The sequence below is a fragment of the Armigeres subalbatus genome, chromosome 2 (assembly GCF_024139115.2).
Source record: "Armigeres subalbatus isolate Guangzhou_Male chromosome 2, GZ_Asu_2, whole genome shotgun sequence".
NCBI classification, from domain to species: Eukaryota; Metazoa; Arthropoda; class Insecta; order Diptera; family Culicidae; genus Armigeres; species Armigeres subalbatus.
The window spans coordinates 400,712,065-400,732,165 of NC_085140.1; the positions used below are offsets into that span (position 1 = coordinate 400,712,065).

At 38.8% G+C, this 20,101-nt stretch overlaps 2 protein-coding genes across 3 annotated transcripts in view; one reads left to right on the forward strand and one right to left on the reverse strand.

The window, feature by feature from the left end:
- Nucleotides 1-17,662, forward strand: part of LOC134213286 (alpha-tocopherol transfer protein) — a 43,437-nt gene extending 25,775 nt beyond the window's left edge. For both annotated transcript variants that reach the window (XM_062692192.1, XM_062692191.1), the window contains exons 2-4: nucleotides 5,054-5,308; nucleotides 15,923-16,038; nucleotides 16,722-17,662. In XM_062692192.1, coding sequence (XP_062548176.1) covers nucleotides 5,101-5,308; nucleotides 15,923-16,038; nucleotides 16,722-17,435 — 1,038 coding nt within the window. In that variant the 5' untranslated portion in view covers nucleotides 5,054-5,100 and the 3' untranslated portion in view covers nucleotides 17,436-17,662. The remainder of the gene's footprint in view (nucleotides 1-5,053; nucleotides 5,309-15,922; nucleotides 16,039-16,721) is intronic.
- Nucleotides 17,446-18,597, reverse strand: LOC134213287 (uncharacterized). The gene is made up of 2 exons (XM_062692193.1): nucleotides 17,983-18,597; nucleotides 17,446-17,918 (listed from the first exon to the last, which is right to left on the reverse strand). Exons 1-2 carry the CDS (start codon nucleotides 18,556-18,558, stop codon nucleotides 17,703-17,705), a joined length of 792 nt encoding a protein of 263 aa, XP_062548177.1. The 5' UTR covers nucleotides 18,559-18,597; the 3' UTR covers nucleotides 17,446-17,702.
- Nucleotides 18,598-20,101: the final 1,504 nt, after the last annotated feature.

Genomic DNA, 20,101 nt, shown 5'->3' on the forward strand with positions numbered 1-20,101 from the left:
GTGAATTTATTTGTTTCGCGGATGACATGAACATTGTCGACCGAATATTTACAAAGGTGGCAGAACCGCGGCCGTCAACGTAGCCGGCTTGATAACTTCTATGAACCCATTCAATATTGGTGACAGATCACGGAAGATGATCTGGGATATATTAGGGATGGTGATCGCACGAAAGTTCTTACACTCCAGCTTGTCACCTTTCTTGTAAATGGGATATATGACCCCTACTTTCCACTCCACCAGTAGCCGTTCAGTTTCCCAGATTCTGACAATAAGTTTGTGCAGGCAAGTGGCCCGTTTTCCCGGGCTCATCTTGATGAACTTTTCTTCGATACCATCCTTACCAGCTGCTTTATTGGTCTTTAGCTGTTGGATGTCATCCGTAACTTATGGTGGGGGCTGATTGGTCTCCATCGTCCGCTGAACTGACGTAGTCATCTCTTCCGCTGCTTTGACTTTCACTGCCTATACTCTCAACGCCATTTAAGTGTTCCTCGTAGTGCTGCTTCCGCCTATCGATCACAACACGTTCGTCGGTCAAGATGCTCCCATACCTGCAGAGCTCGGATCGCTGCACAAAGCCTTTGTGGGATGCATTGAGCTTCTGATAAAACTTGCGTGTTTCTTGCGTTCTACGTTCTGAGGTCCCTTGCTGCAGCGCATACCCGACGTTGTTCTCCACTGTGCGTAGAATGCGGCCTTATCATCATTAGTGCTTCCAGAGTGTGGGCTATGGACGTTGATTATGCTAAAGTTGAAGAACCGGCCTTTGATCATCAACCTGCTCATTGATCGGCAACCACCCAATCACGTTCTTTTGCATAACGCCCATCACTATCAAAGCTCGTGTATCTTTACAATTTAACAAGGAGAATCAAGAACATCCAATACCATTGAAAAATCTTCAGCTGATTATATTTCCAACGAGACACGCATAAGTCGATGGCAATGATGTATTTGCAGCGGAAACTTTACGAACAATCACTGCTACAACATCCTGAAATAAGCTATTTGCAAATGAGTCTAAATGATCGAACTTTTCCTGCAAACCAGTGTATTGCATTTCTCGTGCATCACGTTGTAAAGATGTAACTACAATACACGCAATAAAAAATGTTGTCTTCGTGACGCACATCACATCTGAAAATAACTGAGGTAATACACCTCAATCGTATCATCATTATCTCATTTCGATATCGTTTGTAATATGGTCGGGGTTCTGCCAAATCGCACCGAGCGCCAATGAAAAATGACCAATTTTCTTGCACAAGTTTTAGTGTAGCAGATCCAATTGATCACAAATTGTATCAGATATCCTACCACCCTATAATTGAGGATATCCGAAAACAAATATAAGAATGTTTTGACTTGAATTCATTTCCGTTTCTACGAACAAAATGTCACAAGTCAATCATAAAGGCTTTTCTCAATCAAATATACTTCTCACAGAACCGAACTTTCCGAAGCAAATTTCAGAACAAAAAAGGAATGGAGATGTATTTTCTAATATATTTTGACTGAAAACAAATTTGTCAGCTTATGCAACAATCGATTAAGTTGACTAAGGGTTGCCGTTTCGTATCCTGGGCCAGTCTAATATGGACGAAAGCTTAGATAGAAACATATCTACCACTAAAGGGTATCCGGGTTCGCACTTAAATTTTGATCTGACCATGTCGTACGGTGTGATTTTTTTAGAGCACTATGAGTTTTACTACTCTTAGCTTGTAGATCTATTTTCAAGCTTTTGCCCAAGTACTAACATGTAGGGTAACCGTACCCTTAGTGGAGGTAGTACCAATAGTGGAGGTAGTGGAGTTTTAATTGGATTTATCATATTTATACAGTTTACGATGGTTTCAGTTGATTCGCCGTGCTTTAAATATCCTGTTAAATGCAGCTTATCTTAAGATTTTGCTTTAAAAACTATTTAAAACAATGATTTTCCTTAACAAAATTGACTCCCTTGCACCTATAGTGGTGCAACTGTACCAATAGTGGCGAGTCTCATAAGACACCAATGGATAGCACCACTATGGGACCCAAAATTATTTTTTACCGCCACTAAAGGAACAGTGTACCCATAGTGGTGCAAGCAATATTTGGTAATTGTTGATGTTAAATGACATCTATCTCATTTTAGTTAGCAAATTTATTAGTTTATCTATTGACTAAGATATTAAATCTGTATATTTCCCATAATTATCTATTTTTAAAAAATATTTTCTTTTGTGGATCTACTAATACCTCCACTATTGGTACCGTTACCCTACGACATTGCTATTGAGATAAAATAAAACAGTCGTTATTTATTCAGATATTTCCATAACTTGATATGAAACTTTTATATTGAAGTACTGCTTTTTAATACCTTTCGAGAAATAGCTTTCACTGACTTAGCTTGTATTGACTTTTCAGTACAGAGATCTGATTTTATTGCGCTTCCGGAATCCCACGGAATCAGTCATGGCTGTCCAACAGATCTACCAAATAGGGTAACCAACTTAATTTGGACCCCTACACATTAAGGAGGAGGAGGGTGGCATTCTTTTGATTTCTGAACTAAAATCAATGCCGCTGCTAATTCCCCCATTGGCTTCAGGAAAATAATATTGATCAGCATCTGTTTCACTGGTTTCTCGTGCGAAAATTTCTATGCTGAGATGAAATTTCGAGGAAATTAGTTTGCTCAAGAAGGCGAGCGTTACAATGCTTTATGCTTTAAAGTATACATCACTGAAAATCTCAGAACGTACACAATAAGTTTTTGTAGAAATTGTGAATTTAAAACGCATCAGGAATGCATGCCATTCGAAAGATAAGACTTTGCTTCGGCTTAATTGACCAGAGTAAATTAGAAATTCGACTTTGAAGAGACTGAATTGGGGGTGTCCAAAATGTGTACAAAATATGTTGCACTGTCCAAAACGAAAAATATTTTCATTTCAGAAAGTTACAATTCACAGCGATTTATCAACACTTGATGCCAATTTCAAATTTCTTTTTCATAAATGAGACTTCTATGAAATGGTGTGATTTCGCCTATATCAAACGTGCCATTTGATACATATAAGCAAATATCGGCAAGCACTTCCTCTAGGGGACCAAAATGGAACATTTACCCTACATATTAGTTTTATTCTTCATTGATGCGCTCATCATTACCTGGAGCTTATGGTTAATTGAGCTGCGTTTTTTATCATCTACTCATTTGACATGCCATTAAGGAAATCCTAAAAAAGATTTGATGAGTAATTATAAAGCCAGTTATTGTTGTTCTTTCATCCGTCAACAAGAATACTTAGTTAGAAGTAGAGTGAAGTGTGATAGATCTTACTTCGCAACACATCTAACTACTAGTAGATATGAACTGCGAAGCAGAGAACGCATCGTCCATCGAGTTAATCCTGATTCATGGAACAGTATCAATTTTCCTGCTCAAACAAAAACTCGATTCTAACATATGATAATAATGAAGATGTGGTTTAGATGTAAGTCTTCCAACAGTTTTCCAACATAGTCAAGTACGAGACACTGAAGACGGCCTTACAGTTGGGGTCGAAATACGTATATGTAAAAGTAATACGATGTAATACTTATGACATTGAAAGTTTGTTATTTATTTATCATTTGCATTTTCAACATATATTTTGCTATTGGTTTGTTCTTATCATGGCAAAATGAGTTATTTTTTAGTTATTCGCTCCAACAATTTCTGCTATTATTTTAGTTATTTTAGCAACTAATCAAACAAACTAACATCAGATATCGCTATTTCGTTATTCAAATATTAATGGTAAACTTCGTTATTCTTTTGCTATTTTCCTTTAACCGGGAAATTGCTGTGTTGTAGGATCTAGAACTCATTTGCAGTTTTGATTTTTCGTGCGAAAACCATTGGATATTTTATTTTTAGGGCACATGGTGCTCTAGTTAAGTGTCGAATATAAGTCATGTTCAAGATTGGAGTCAAAACGGGAAACTAAAAAAATAGATGAACTTTCCTAGTGATGATGTGGTTTTCTTGAACAACTACAGTAGTTTTACAATGATATGGAAATGCTAATATCATCTTCCAAACTTGGACGTACATGTTCATGATAGCATTAGAGGCGAAAGTATAGAATTGATAGTTCCGTTAGGATACGGCAGGCATGAAGAATGTTTTTATAGAAGTCGATTTGAAAGCGAGCGGAGGGCAATATTTGTGATGGCACATATCACACGACCTTCCTTCTGCTCCCGTATGAAGGGGAGGAAGAATATCAGTGTGGAAGCTGATATATCTCCACTGGCAAAAGGAAGGTGGTTTGACTTGCTTATATGCCATCGCGTGCGGAAGGATTTGGTATCGACGAGTACTGTCTCCAAATTTCTAATATGGCATCAGCATTTAGTCGAATAGGATTTTTATTGCACAGTTCTGTTTTCTCATTACAGTAGTTTTCTTTTCTCATAATGGATAAGATAAAAGAAAAAGAAAATAAGGACGAATTAAAACTTGATTTAAAAGCTTCCACCACGGTACGAATTTAGCTTGGAAGATGAGCTCTAAGAAATATTGCTCGAAGAACTATTTGTTGTATATGAGTTTGCTGTTAAGTCTTGGTATCAAACCTTACATACCATTATGAGACACAATCAACCATAACGTCAAATTGCTGCTTTTAAATTTTTCAATTCCATAAGGTCATACAGTCACGCGAAGCTAGTAGCTATTAATTTGCATAGAGGATATTTTGCAAGCTAGAATCTATCACGCAATACTTTTCATGCTTGAAACATATCAAGCTCTTGCAGGAATAATTGCGTATGTTGCATAAAAGAGTTATGTTTGTCGATTTATCTTTTTTAGAATTTGCGTTTTATCACGTCAAAATGCTACTTTTTTTGAGTTGAGAAAATCGCAAGCAAACCCTCTTTTGTAGTTTTAATTCACAAGAGAGGAATTGATGGAAAAACTGTTTTTTTTAACGATTTACTCCTTCATTGCAGCAAGAGCTGCATACCTGATTGACCTTCTGTGTTCTAAATGTGTCTTTTCTCTTCACAGTTAACGTTCCGGTTCTAGGATTTCTCACACCACAATCACGCACTGCCATGCCGGAGATAGAGGTGTTGCAACCTTCCACACCGGCACTTCAACCGGCACCATCGGTGAAAATGAGTAGCGCCACTAGCAGTTCCCACAAGAGCAACACCTCAAGCAGCAAGCCGGTATTGGAACTAGATCAGCCGCCGCCACCACTGTTTGCCGACGATGAGAAGAAATCCAGCAAAATCCAAGAACTACGAAAGCTAATTGAAAGTGAGTTTTCTTTTATGAGAGTTTTTACACGTGTTAGCATGTTGTGCTTGTTGGTCGTTCAGATGTATGATTAGTTCCTAATGAGCACCGTACCGCTCTTGGCTCGGCCGCTTGTGCAGTCAACCAGTACAGCAGTGCCTTTTGACGGTCGATCGACCCCCCGTCTAGTAAATATCTATCGGCGATGGACGGCGTGAACCACGCTTTCCGCGAACGATTCTTTGGACTTCACGCTTATGTTTGCCGGTTGTTTGCATTGAAACTGGAATCGAAACTTAGCGTATCTTAAGGAAAACGGCAGCTACTGCATGATAAATTGGAGAATTGGTTTTGATTTGGCATAGCAAATACTATATTTGCTTGAAACAAATTGAGACCTTGGTCAAGTTCTATTACCATGGCTAAATAGTAATTATCATACATTAACCTTCGATTGAGTTCTCTCATGACATTGATTGATTGTTTTCCTTCGATTTTTTTTACATATTTTAGTAGTGCTATTATATAGTGTTCATTATGGTAAAATGTACGGCTATAAAGCAACACCATGCTGAAAGTAAAAGAATACAGTACCAGGCATATATCATTGTCGTGTCAGCATCACGATATATGAATGGAAACTTGGGCTACAAACCTCGCAGTTAGAATCTGTATAACCAATAAAAACTAAGCGGTGATGCAGTAATATCCCGATTGTAAGAAAAGTGTACACTGTGTCTCACTTTTTCATGATAACTTTTTTGTATTGAACCATCTTTACCCTATTTTTTATGTTAATTAAGGTTTTAAATTATCATTATGCTGCACGCGCGTTAGAAGAAAAGCAAAGGTGCCACTTTTCTTCTTTTGACATTAGATGAATTTCAGTGAGATGAAAAATGGAATTGTTCCCCATTCAATAAAAGTTGAATTTAAAACAGTCACATTTCAATAACAGATATCTATGATACAAGTGAACCACTGAACTACGGATATCTGGTACAAAATATGTCCAAACACGTCTTTTGAGTCTGTCTTCCACAGCTGACAACTGATTGTGAAGTTCTGAACTTCAAAGTATTTTAACAACTTTGCAAAAACTAGACTTCTGCAGAAAGAAAACCAAACAAACTTTGACTGCATCGTCCATTCGATGAACTATCGAACACCGGAAGTACGGTCACATAAAAATAGCAAAACAAACGGCAAAATCTGCTTCATCAGCAAAGCCATTTTTGATTGTACCGGTTCGATCAATATTACTACGTGCCAGCTTGACATAAAACCGCAAGCGACAGAAAAGCCAACTAATACGAAATCATCACCGTAACACGTACCGGCATCGCATCAGTCCCATTTGAGGGCTGGCCCGTACAAACTACTCAATCATTACAACAAAGTTGACGACAACGGGCGATCGATGGAAGTAACATGCCAACTAGTAAGCAGTTACCAAGGCAGACCGTAGAAAAAGAATGATGATCGTGGTTTTGTTTGATGAGCTGGATATATTCGAATGGATACTTCCGATCACGTCACTATTGGCTCGCATTCTGTTTCTGAGCACGTTCGACATCACGAGTTGGGTTAAGATTCAAATAAAACCGACCTTGGGGTTTATTTAGGAAGAACTTCATCGTACTATCGGCCAATCGGAGGGTTAATCAAAGTAAATACCTATTGATCGAAACAAAGCAATCAATTCAAACAAGTGAATTAGTAGTCAAAGTATATTGGGATAGGTTTCCATTGGAAGATTCTATTCAGCATGATCTGCTAGCTACGCATTTAAACGCTGAGATACAGTCGGAATCAGACTGTATACAGAATAGGGACGTTCCGATACTTCAAAATATCGATATTTGATTCGATACGATAATCGAATCAAAGTATCGATATCACCGATATATTGGAATGAAAATATCGATGTATCGAAAAATCATATGATATTTCAGAAATGAGAATATTTAAAATATATTAGTTGTAGCTATTCAATTACTATTGTATTGCCCTATTACCCCTTTACAATAATGTTTGGAAATTCCTTTTTTCCTATTACTTACTCCAATCTGCTACACACGCTACCAGTCCAGCAGTCATCGGCGGTGGCGTTCGTCGTAGTTTTAACCTGTAGCGGCGGCTTTTTTTGTTTGTTCGAAAAAATCAACTGAAGTTTCTAATTCTTAACAAAATACAATTATCTCTTCAGAATTTACACGGAAGTATTTTTTAAATTTAATTTTCAAAGAAAATTCAGAATTTTCACGAAAAAAACATTGGAATGTTCTAGAAAAAGGAAATACTCATACATTTTCATAAAACATTATCTTCATGTTCCACATGGAATTCCCTGGAATATCTGCAGCAAATTCTCTTAGATTTTCACGGGCATTCTTCAAAATTTACGCAAAAATTTCAAATAAACCCGTAGAATTATTTTAATGAAATTCTTTTTAATTTCGTAAGGAAATTTTCATATTCTTCAAAGTTCTCATTTCCACAAATCTCTTCCTAATTTCTAAAGTTAATTTATCTAATTTATCATATGGAAACGTCAAGTATATAATTGAATCATTTGTTTGAGAAACTGCATATATCCATTTTACACAATTTTGAGAAATCAACAAAAAACTGTTTTTGAACAAATTGACACCGAATCTTTCGATTTCTTCGATACAGATCAATAGTTTTTGGCAAAACTCAACACCCTGGGGCCCTTCGAGTGCGAAAGCTGCAAGCAGTACTCCAAAATTGCTCTTTAAAGTGCGTGCACATATGTAGTTTCTCAAACAAACGTAAAAAAAATATTCGTCTCTGAAAATAAACATTTTTTCGTGTTTTTGCCAGGATACGTATTTTTGGACGAGGATTCAGAATATATAAAAATCTCATTTTGTGTGTGTGTGTGTGTTATTACAATCTAACTCCCACTGTCTGGCAGTGGCATTATGGATAGAATATTCGTGCAACCATTTTATTTATATAATTGCAAGAATCCTAGATCCGGGAGCTAGAAGGTGATAGCTCTATTGCAACTCCTATAGCCCATTTCAAGAACGCGAGCATTCCGAGCAACGCGATGATGTAGCATGGAAAATAATACAAGAATAAACAAGCCGTTACCCACTTTACCCCGCCTGTTCACTTTACCCCCGCTACCTTTACAAATAATGTAACTATTTTACTGAAGTGCCATTTTTACCCTTTCGATGTCCTTTTATGCTACACCCAACAAGCGTACTCCAGAACCCCATAGTTTCGTACAGGAACCCACCAAAATTCCCACAAAAACTAGGAAAATACAAAATAATCAGATGCTCACACAAATTCTTCTTTGACAATATACCCACAAAAGGGGGGTCCCGTAGCGTAGTTGGCTACACGTTCGCCTTTCAAGCGAATGGTCATGGGTTCGATGCCCAGCCCCTCCACCAAAACCCTCGTCAGTCGCCGGATGCGCAGCCTATGCGGTAGCGTATTGGGGTGCACGCTTCACCATCACGACTGCCTGATGACGACTGCCAGATGACGACTGACAACTTGTTCTTTTCGGAGGCATTCCTCCAACGTTACCCGGATAAATGGCATCCGGATAATGCAACGATCATTGGATACACGACATGGATAATATATAAAAATCTCATTTTGGCCAAAAATGTTACATATAAGCAGTTTCTCAAACAAATGGTTCATTTGAATTCGGGTAAAGAGGTGAGCCAGCCTAGGGCTGCAAACCGCTATAATAAAGATATAAAAAAAAAATCGGGTAAGGATTTAAGGACCAACGGCATGACAGATGTTGCACAACGGCGTGTCAATGCAAAGCGTCGAGTTGCCAAAACTATTTGTGGCAGCGCACATCTAACACCATCCGCGCTATAGAGAAAAATCATCTTAACCATCAAAAATACGGCATTTCAGATCCATTTGGAAGTATTTTCTTTCACAAAATACAATGCAATTGTTATTTTTGTGTTACTTTGTTCTGATTCAATATATCGATATCGAAAGCATAAATATCGATATGACCGATATATTGAAAGCAAAAGATCGATACAAAAATATCGGATATCGAAACAAAAATATCGATATTCCGATATATCGGAAGTATCGGAACGTCCCTAATACAGAATCAAGGTACAATTAAGTGGTGGAATTAAGTGGCATTGTACAAACTCGTCTTATGACAAGTGAAGACATTCCACTAAAAAGCTCAAAATATTTTTTTCAACGGAATAGAGTGTTTGGTACTACACCCAACAAGCGGATGGCAGATTTTAATACAGTTCTGCATAAGAACCTTGCAGAAACTGTATAATAATTGGGCATATACAAAATCTGTATTATTTCAATACAATTATTGTATTAAAATAATACAGATTTGTATTATTTTAATACAATATTTGTATAAAAAGCTTACAGAATTGTATATGCCCAGATTTTATACAATAATTGTCAGATTTGTTTTTTGGGTGTACCAAGATTATTTTTCTATATATATAAAAACCAATATATGTAGGTATGCATGTTCGCTAACTACTCTCGAACCACTTGACTGATTTCAATCAAATTTGATAAACATATTCTCTAACTTCAGGGGAAGATAACAAAGGAGTTGTGAGGGTCATACACACTTAACTCATTTCACAGTATTCGGTAAATTTAACCGAAATCTCAACAGCAGAACTTTTCGGTAAATAATTTTACAGATTTTTTTGTAATTTTTTCCATTGTTCAACTGTTAAAATCACCGAAAATCAGTAAAATTATTTACCGAACAATTCAGCTGTTGAGATTTCGGTAAAAAAGGGGAAGGGGTGGGAAAGATTTTTGTTCAGAAAACGTACAATTCAATGTAACTTTCAACACCCTGGACCGATTTCAACCAAATTTTGTACACATATAAACTATGAGGAAACGATTTTATAAGTAATTTTGGAAAAGGGAGGGTGTGGATGAAGGGATAATGTTTAAAAAAAAATATGGAGAGGTAAAATGGTAAAAGCAAGTTATTTAATAAAATACTACCCTACTTCATTTATGGTTGCAAACGATAGTGCATCGGTCAAGAATACATGAACCGATGTTATATAAATTCTGATAATAGTCTAAGTCAGTAAAAATGATATTTTTGTGTTTGAGATTTTTTAAGACAGGTTTTGGGCTGAGCAACGTCTCTTGCTGAAAAAACAACATATCTGATTTCCGATGTATCACAGCAAAAAATAAATAAACATACGCGATTTTCACACAGATTCTCTACGAAGTATAGTATTTAACTTTACTGATGTATGATAGTCTTTAAATTATTGTTGTTATTGATACACAATCGATTTTTTTGAGTGCTGACAAAAATGGACAATATTTGGGGGAAATTGATCCCTCTCCCAAGAACTTGCTTTGATAAAATTAGAAAGGTGCCCTCAGATTTTTTTAAAATATTTTTCCTTCAAAATACGCGGAATTTTCGAATTGCTGTGCATATACATGAACGATTTTTGTTATTGAATTCGACAGCACATGCAATTTTAAAATTTGAGGAGACTTGATCTTTCTATGATATCTACGCAATAAATATTTTTTCCTGCCAACCCTTCATCAAGTCTGTCAAATCTATAAAAGATTAGAAGCCTGAGAACTGATTTATATTTTTTTGATTTTTTTCGCCAAATTTTTGTATGGGTGATTAATGGGGGATCAAGTGTCCCCATATTGAGGCAATAACTTCAAATCCAAATATCCTTAAACTTTAATGGAATATGTTAACATTTTCATCAGTACAGATCATTAAGCATATTTATGGCTTTGTGCTGTGAAAAAACGAAAGCATTCGATCATTGATATGAAAAGTTTTTTTAAATTTTGAGTGGCCAATAAAAAAATCTTTAGGAAGGTCAAAACATGCAATCCGCCCTTGAGCTTGAGCTTGATTGACTGCCCGTAGTTGCTACTCCATTATGACCAGATCAGCTGTTCTTGCACAGAGAACCAACAGATGTTTGCTTGGGACTAGCATTCATCTTCAATGTACAAGTACTGGTGATCTCATTTGTTAGGTCACACTGGCGCCTGCCACGTCAGAATGCAAGTCAATGTAGGGAAAGGGAAGGAAATGATGATGCAATCACTCGCCCACTGCAAGCCGAATATACCTCTGCACTTGCCACGAGTTCATGCGGAATTTGTTGGAATTTTTGGGTTAGGTTCGAGAGGCAGAGGTTCGTCTTGGTTAACGAGCTGCCAATGTGACAGATAGGAGAAAGCAACTGATAGAATTTCTTATTGGATGTAGGAGAAACGTACGAGAAATGTACGAGAAACGAGCTCAAAACATACAATCCGCCCTGCAGAATAAATAAGGTTATCAATCCAAAAAACAACTCACCACATAAAGGTCTTTTGTCTAGAGGATCTACACTAAAAAATACGCTAACGCTAGAACAAAACTACTTTAGTTCTCGATAAAACAGGGGGTGATCAAGTCTTCCCGGGATCAAGTCTCTCCACCTTCCCCTAACCTTCCCTTAACTGTCCTAACCAAATTTGGAAGTTGTTTGTTGTAAGCATCAAATATCATCGAAAACCAATGCTTTTTTGTTCGAACAACTTGTTTGAAGAAATCCTAACGTATAAATTTATGACAAAGGTTTAGCTTCTAATTTTTAAGAATTTAACGGTAAATCGCACATTGGCAATTATACTTATTTCATATTTGATACTTGATGGGCTACATCTCTTCGATGAACCTACGGCGAATGGAGTATCCTTCTTTACTGGACTTGATCCTAGGCCAATCGCTTCCAGTCGCCCTGAACATTGAGCGCCATCAGGTCCTCTTCAACTGCAAAAAGTCATCGTGTACGCGGCCTTCCACGAAGCCTGCGATATCTTCCGGGTTCTCTACTAAATATTATCTTCACCTGACGATTTTCCGGCATACGAACAACGTGTCAAGCCCACAGTAGTCTACCGTGTTGTATAAGCTTGATAACATCCAGCCTTTTATACACCTGGTACAACTCGTGATTCATGCGACACCGCCAGATACCGTTCTCCTGTTTACCGCCCAGTATTGTCTGCAGCACTTTACGCTCAAACACTCCGAAAGCTCACCGATCAGCCTCCTTTAACGTCCATGTTTCATGGCCGTATAAAGCCACCGGAAGAATCAGAGTAGTATACAGCGCGAATTTTGTCTCCGTTTGCAGACTACGGGACTAAAGCTGATTACGAAGTCGGTAATAAGCCCTAATAAGCTGCAATACGCCTTCTCACCTCGCGGGTAACATCGTTATCGCACATCACTAATGTTCCAAGATACACAAATTCTTCTACCACTTCAAATTTTTCACCATCCTGCACCATTTCGCTACCACTATACCACTAATGAACCCACGTTGATTGCCAGCGTCCATGTACTTCGTTTTGCTGGTATCACTCCCTCGAGCGCTATATTGAACAGTAGATTCGAGAGTGCATCACCCTGCTTTAATCCATCTAAGGTAACAAATGACGTCATTATTTCATCCCCAACCCTTACACTTGATTTCGATCCTTCCCCGCAGCCTTATTGTTTTTCAGCTCTTCAATAGCTTTTCTAACTTCATCTAGTTTAGGCGACTCCACAGCTTACCATCGTCGGTAATATTTATTCTGTTCACCGATGCACCTCCACTATTCAACAAAGTCTCGAAGTGTTGATTCCACCTGGCAGCCACTTCGGTTTTATCTGTCAAATTCCCTTTTTGGTCGTTGCACATCACTTGTTCTCCATACTATTTTTTCTCCGCTTCCTTGTACCGATCTCTATTCGATCGGGCACCTGCCCAGTCAACACAAGATCGTATATGATGTCGTATAAGATGCTAAAGTGGAGGCGATATGGGTTCTTCACCATACAACATGTGCGTATATCGCCTCCACCTTAGCATGTTATGTTGCATCATATACGATTTGTTGTTGACTGGGTGACACCAACATCCGGTTTCTGGCAACGTTCTTCTCGTCTGTCACTGTCTGACACTCCACATCGAACCAATTGATCCTAGATCGCCTCTGTGCAGTGCCTACCACTTCTCGTGTTGTTGAGTTGATTGATTGCACTTATCCGTTCGTCGAGCTTCTGGCAGTACTCAGCTGATACTCCTTCCGCCGACAATCGCTGTATACTGTAACGCATCATTCGCTGTGATCTTTCGTTCGATACGGTTGACAACCGTGATCGAATTTTACTGACAACGAGGTAGTGATCAGAGTCAATGTTCGGACCTCTGAATGAAAGAACATCTGAGAAATGGCGCTCATCCACCAGAACACGGTCTATCTGGTTGCAAGTATCATCATTTGGGTGTCTCCAGGTGTGCTTTCGGATGTTCTTTTGTGCAAAGTAGGTGCTACTGATGGCCCTCTGGCAGCAGCAAAATTTAGTAGCCGTAGGCCGTTGTCATTGGTAGCGAAGTGAAGACTCTCCCTACCGATTATGGGACGGAAAAAGTCCTCTCTACCGACCTCAGCGTTAGCGTTTCCGATAACAATTTTCACGTCATGCTTTGGGCACTCTCCATAGGCTTTATCAAGACATTCATGAAACGTGTCCTTCACGTCGTCGGATTTATCGTTTGTCGGTGCGTAAGCGTTGATTAGGCTGTAATTGAGGAATTTGTCCCGTGTTCTCAACAAACAGATTTGTTCGCTAATGGGTTTCCACCACATCACTCGCTTCATTTGCTTGCCCATCACTACGAAACCAACTCCTTGCTTTTCTGCCGCCGCTGTGATAGATGTTATATTTGAATGCAGTGTTGGTCGTGGGGTCCAATGCACGGAATTCAAGTTCTCCGGATCTAGGCCATCGGACTTCTTGAATAGCGGCCACGTTCACTCCAACCTTCTGCAGTTCACGAGCCAGAAGGCTCACTCGTCCAGGTTCATTTAGCGTCCTGACATTCCAGGTACCGAGTTTCCAATCATAGTACTTATTTCGTTTCCGGGTCGGTTGCCAAAAATAACGTTCTCTTTTTCTTCTATCTCCATTTTTCGTGGTATTTGAGAGGCTTCTGTAAGCTACCTTACCGGGGTCACGTTACCTACTTCGCGCTGGTGGGGCTGCCACCTTAGGTATAGTTGACGTTAGTTAATCAGCCGCTGGGAACCAGGCAGACGCTGTTGGAGCCGCACCTCCTGGTGAACAGATGCTCGAGACGTACCTTCTCATACTAGCTGATGTCAGTAGGACGACAGTGCCCAGGCTGCACTACCAGCTAAGTACACAACCCTTAGCTTGCGGTCTTTTGTCATCGGACGACCCGTGGAAGCGTGAGATAGGAACAGAACTATGATGGGCGCTCCTTCCTTGATGTCAACCCACCATAGCGCATATAGAATGCAAGTTCTGAATACAAGATCAGTTTGAACGATCCAAACTATCACTCAATGACCGTAGGTCTACCGGGAGATGCAATAGGTATTAATGAATAACTACATATTCATTCTTTGAATGACGAGAAAAAGCTATTGTCCTGTATAAATTGCTATATAAAGGATCTCCCAAACATGTCTTAGATTTCTGTTAAACTTCTAGGAGATGTAATAGATATGATTGAATAAACATTGAAGTTCTGGGTAACAAAATAAAGCAAGTGTCGTGGTTGAAGATCGCATGTTCTGAGCTCAACAACCATTCAGATGACCCGGAACATTCCGAAGCTATTTTGCCATGTCTGTTGCTCTTCAAAAATATTTTTTAGATATGGATGCAATATGCCCTGCAAAAAAAAAAAGAATTTCGACTTGTATTGCTTTTTTCTCCATTAATAATCACAAAACAAATGGAATATTTAAAATATACATACTGTGTAATATAGCTTGGAAAATTGTTGGGTCCGAAAGGGTTGAAATTTTTAAAACATTCATCTAATCCAAGGCATGCACTCAATTTTGCGAGTAACTGGATCTCGATTGTACACGAATGAATGATAATATGCAAAACAGATTCATAAAGGGTCGAAATTCTCAATTGCATTCCCGCATTGAAAGTAATGTTTCCGCTATTATTTCTTCCTAGGACTTGACGGTTGAAAAAGTTTTATTGTCGTTAATTAAATGATCCCTTATGATCGTCATTGCCGTTCCGATGAAAATAAAGCCATTCAAATGGTGCTTCCAATGTTCTTTTTTCGTCGTTGTTTACATAAACAGCCAGAGGTATTGTGTACACAGGCCGATATCATATGGCTTGGGGTCGGACCCGTGCGCTGAAACATAAGTAGTTGAGCGTGCGAATTTTATCGCCTACGATGTCAAAATTGGATACCGGAGTAACTTTTGCGCAGACGACGTGCTTTGCTGCTGAATTAGTTTTAAACTTTACATATTTGGTTTTATTTTCAATGTTTACTTTTCTCGTAGACTGAGTGTAAATATGAAGGCTAGAGTATCATTCCTAAACTACGATTTTGAAAGACGGCGTGGAAACCCATAATGGTATACTACCCCATTCTAAGATATGAAACAAGGCGCGTTTATTACGCGGTTGAATGACCGTAGAACTTTTGTTTTCTCAAATTGCATGCAATTAAATAGAATGTTCAATCCCGTTGATTGCTAATTGGCTTCCTTCTTTTTGTTTAATTTCAGATTGCGATGATTTCATACGTCGCAATGATGATTTGTTTTTGGTTAGGTTTTTGCACTGCTGCGACTGGAACGTGGATGCAGCTTACCAGCGGATGATCAAACTGTTTAAATTGAAGGTGAGTGAAGCTAATTTGGATAACCTATAGTAAATCCTGAACAGTTACATTACAATAAATCCCTTTATTGCTATATTGTCTTCGCTGTGATAAGAAGTGTGAGTACTGCATAGAAAAAAATAAGAAGTTTTTAAAATACTAACTCCCTTTTGGTGCCTCAAATGGTTTTGATTACAAATATTTTTGTGTCGGATGAATACGTTGATAGTTCTGCTTCATCTTTCTAAAACATTACCATTAAAACGTTCATCGATTCATCGGCAGCCATAGAACCCACTTACCCCGTATTTTCACTTGCCCTGGGGAACCTTACTGCGATCGATTGATACCAAAATCTCCACAAGCGGTTGGAAGACAACTGTGTTATTAGCCCATACTTCCTGGGTTCGATTCCCGGTGCAGGTCTAGGCAATTTTCGGTTTGGAATTTGTCTCGACTTCCATCATGTTAGCCTCATGATATACGAATGCAAAAATGGTAACTTGGCTTAGAAACCTCGCGGTTAATAGTAACCGTTGAAGTGCTGAATGGACACTATGCAGCGAGGCGGCAATGTTCCAATGGGAGTTGTAATGCTAATAATAATAAGAAGAAACATTTCAGTAGAAAATAATTCGGAAGAAATCATTTTAGTTCTTTTTTTAAAACATAAATAAATATTAAACTCTTTCTTTACATTTCAGCATGACCACCCAGACTGGTTTGTTGATAAACCTCTGCTCCATTATGAAGGAATACTGAAACGGAACATTAAGTTTGCCCTGGATAAGCGAGACAAAAATGGGCGCCGGATATTCGTCAGCAAAATGGGCAATATGGACATTAATACATTCGCAGCAACAGATTTAGCTCACCTGGACGAACTGTGGTTCGAGCTGATGTTGAACGAATTGGAGACCCAGAAGAATGGTATCTCCTGTTTGATCGACATGAGCGGCTATTCGATCAGGAGTATGCGGTATCTAACTCCGACAAATATCCGAATTGCCACGCAAAAGGCCGACTTGATGCCGCTGAAGCATATGGAATTCCACGTGGTTAACTCTTCGGCTTTTATGAACGCTGCCGTCGCCATCCTGTACCCGATGCTGAGCAAACAGATCAAAGATTCGGTCCATTTCCATTACTCAAACTGGGACTCGTTACATGCTCAGCTGGGAAAGGATGCGCTGCCAGCGGAATATGGTGGCACTAACGGAGAGACGTTTGACTACGACATGCTTAACAGGCAGCTGCTGGATATGGAACACCATTACGACAGTTTGGTTCGGTTCGGGTACGAATTGAAACCACACGTGGATCCCAGCAAGTATGCAAAATTTTTCCGCAATGTGGATAAGATAAAGGGAAATAAGCGGAAGAACAAATCCAAGAAAAATGAAGACGTAGAAGAATAGTGACAATGGATTCTGTACAAGGTTATAAAGGTATATTGTTAAGGTTTAATAAATTTAAAATGTGATAAGTGAAATCTCAAAAGAATACTGAATGGTTAGTTTTGTTAACTACTATAAGTTCAATACCTTAGAAGATTTAACTAAACTTAAGTTATAAATTCCATTTAATCAGTTAGTCAAATGGTGTCAACTTATAAAGTACTAGTTTCTACAGTTTTAATTAATAAGCATGTTTTTTCATTTCATTTGAAAGAAGTTGTCATCATTTTAGTCGCTTTGTTGCTCGAAAGCCGAGTTTTGATCCTTCAGACATTCAAACACTTCGGAAAGCACCTTATCCACTTCGTTTCTTGACATCCGTACCACGTCCAGCAGGCAGTCTCTGGTGTCGTTACCTAACGAAACTATTTCCCGTGAGGTTTCGGAGGTTAGTTTACCAACATCTTTTATGATGTCTTGCACAATCTCAGTCGATTCGTTAACCTTGTAAATATAAAAAACTTGAGCTCATCTGCCTCATACGTAAATAAATCATAATAGAACTTACGTGATCCAAAACGCACTTCACCTGATCCACTAGCTTTGGATTCTGAGTCATACATTCCACTGCAATGTGTTCAATTTCTGCTACCTTTTTTATCACATAATCCACGTGCTCCTCCACGTTATCAATCGTTAATCTGACTCTCGTTACCAGATCGTCATAACACTTTTTCGTATTTTCATATGAATGGATAGCAACTTTCTCCAGTTTGGCAGTGGCAGGTACTACACATTCTGCTACCTGTGATCCAACGGTGGTAAGGTTCTGCTTTGCTTCTTCCAGATAATCGTTGATGCTGCCATTTGCCAACTGTAGCAATTCTTCAGATTTTTGTGATACTTCTTCTAAAAGCTTGTCTACGCTCTGTTTAAGCTCGTGCACAGAATCCAAAGCAATTTGGGTGATATAGTCCAACAGTTTTCGTAATTCTTGCAGCAACCCTTCGACAAGTGGTAGATGAAAATTATCCTGAGGGCCGTCCAACAGTTCTAATTTAGTGATATCAAATGTGTGGACAGTTCTGGCCTCGGTTGGGAAGGCGATTGCCCAACAACAGATTAACAGCAGTGCGACTTTCATGATCTAAGTATCTTTAGTGAAGATAATGAACTAACGGCAAGTGCAACAAAAGTAGATTATATTTATACTTGAAAGCTGGTAAAATGTAACCGTTTGATATCAGATAAGCGGGTAAGAAGCCTTCGATTGATAATGGGAACTACTATCAACCAGAGTTATGTGGTAAACAGGGACTGCGATAATATTTAATTCGTTGCACTGTCCATGTGGCAATCGAGTCTGGTGCAATTGACCTTTCATGAAGTTGTTATGCAAGCAAGTGGACATGTAAGGAAATGCTTGGGATTCTGAGCTGTTTAGTGGTGCACATTTAAAATAATGGCTTCACATCATTTTACGCGAAATGACACAACATCTAGGTTCTATTAACTTTTTGTATGTGCTCTGGGAATCAACCCCAGGCCACTTTGAAAGGCTGCTACTTTTTTAATTTTCGACCGATTCTCATAATTTTTGGTAGTTTGAAAAATCTCGCCGAGATCTGTCCCCTAGGTGCGAATTTGCTTGAAAAATCTTGAAGATAATCGCTACAGTGTACTTTTATAAAAAAAAACTTATGCTGTCTGTGCTTTGGGTCATATTGACACCAAATTGAATCAGTACATTCAAAGTTAATTGCCTATATGCCGGGTATTAAGCCACCGGGAGTGGAAATTAATTACTATGTCTGAAACTTGATTATGCATATGTACAACATGTGATAGATTTAGTTCGGAAAAGGTATTGGAGGGTAACCGCCCCTTCGGTGGGGTTTGATCCCACGACCCCAGTTCGCATGACAGGTGCTTTCCCTACTAAGCTACGAAGGACCTCCGTCGTCCACCGCAGCTTAGCGGGTACTGATGAAACCAAATTCCCAGCACCAGGTACCAGCCGATCTCTCGCAATACATTTTCAGAACTAACTCTCCCAAATGTATTTTTGTACACATCATGTCAACCAAGTAGGATGAGTATTTAGTATTGTCCGGCTCCTACACACTTGCTTAGTAGGGTAGGGAAGTTAGTAGCTTAGTAGGGAAAGCACCTGTCATGCGAACTGGGGTCGTGGGATCAAACCCCACCGAAGGGGCGGTTACCCTCCAATACCTTTTCCGAACTAAATCTATCACATGTTGTACATATGCATAATCAAGTTTCAGGCATAGTAACCAAATTGAAATTGTTTTTATTGTGTGGCTGATTTCGAATTTTTTGAGCTCGCATAAAAATAATATATTGATCTCTCCAAAGTTGGCATTCGTACCAAGACCGGGCAGGTTCGTCTAGAACCCTAGGAACGTGGTTTGGATTTCTCACTCACTCACGCGACAACAGATCTCTCCACCATCCATTTTATCCGGATAAATTATAATGCGATAAACTCCGGCACAAGCGATGGTGCGAAACATTGTTTTCCTTCTTCAAATGTTTCGCGATAATCAAATGCTGCTTACTTTGCCTCTCCAAACTGATTGAATCTGACTATGCGCCACGATAAGTAGAAGGTTCAATACAATAGTTTTTCTCTTTTGACGTAGGACTTACGTCTTTCATTACTATAC

Coding starts and splice junctions, on each gene's coding strand:
- LOC134213287 (XM_062692193.1), bottom strand. CDS start 18,558: ATGAAAGTCGCACTGCTGTTAATCTGTTGTTGGGCAATCGCCTTCCCA. Junction 17,919..17,982: donor TGAAGTGCGTTTTGGATCAC/GTAAGTTCTATT, acceptor TATATTTACAAG/GTTAACGAATCGACTGAGAT.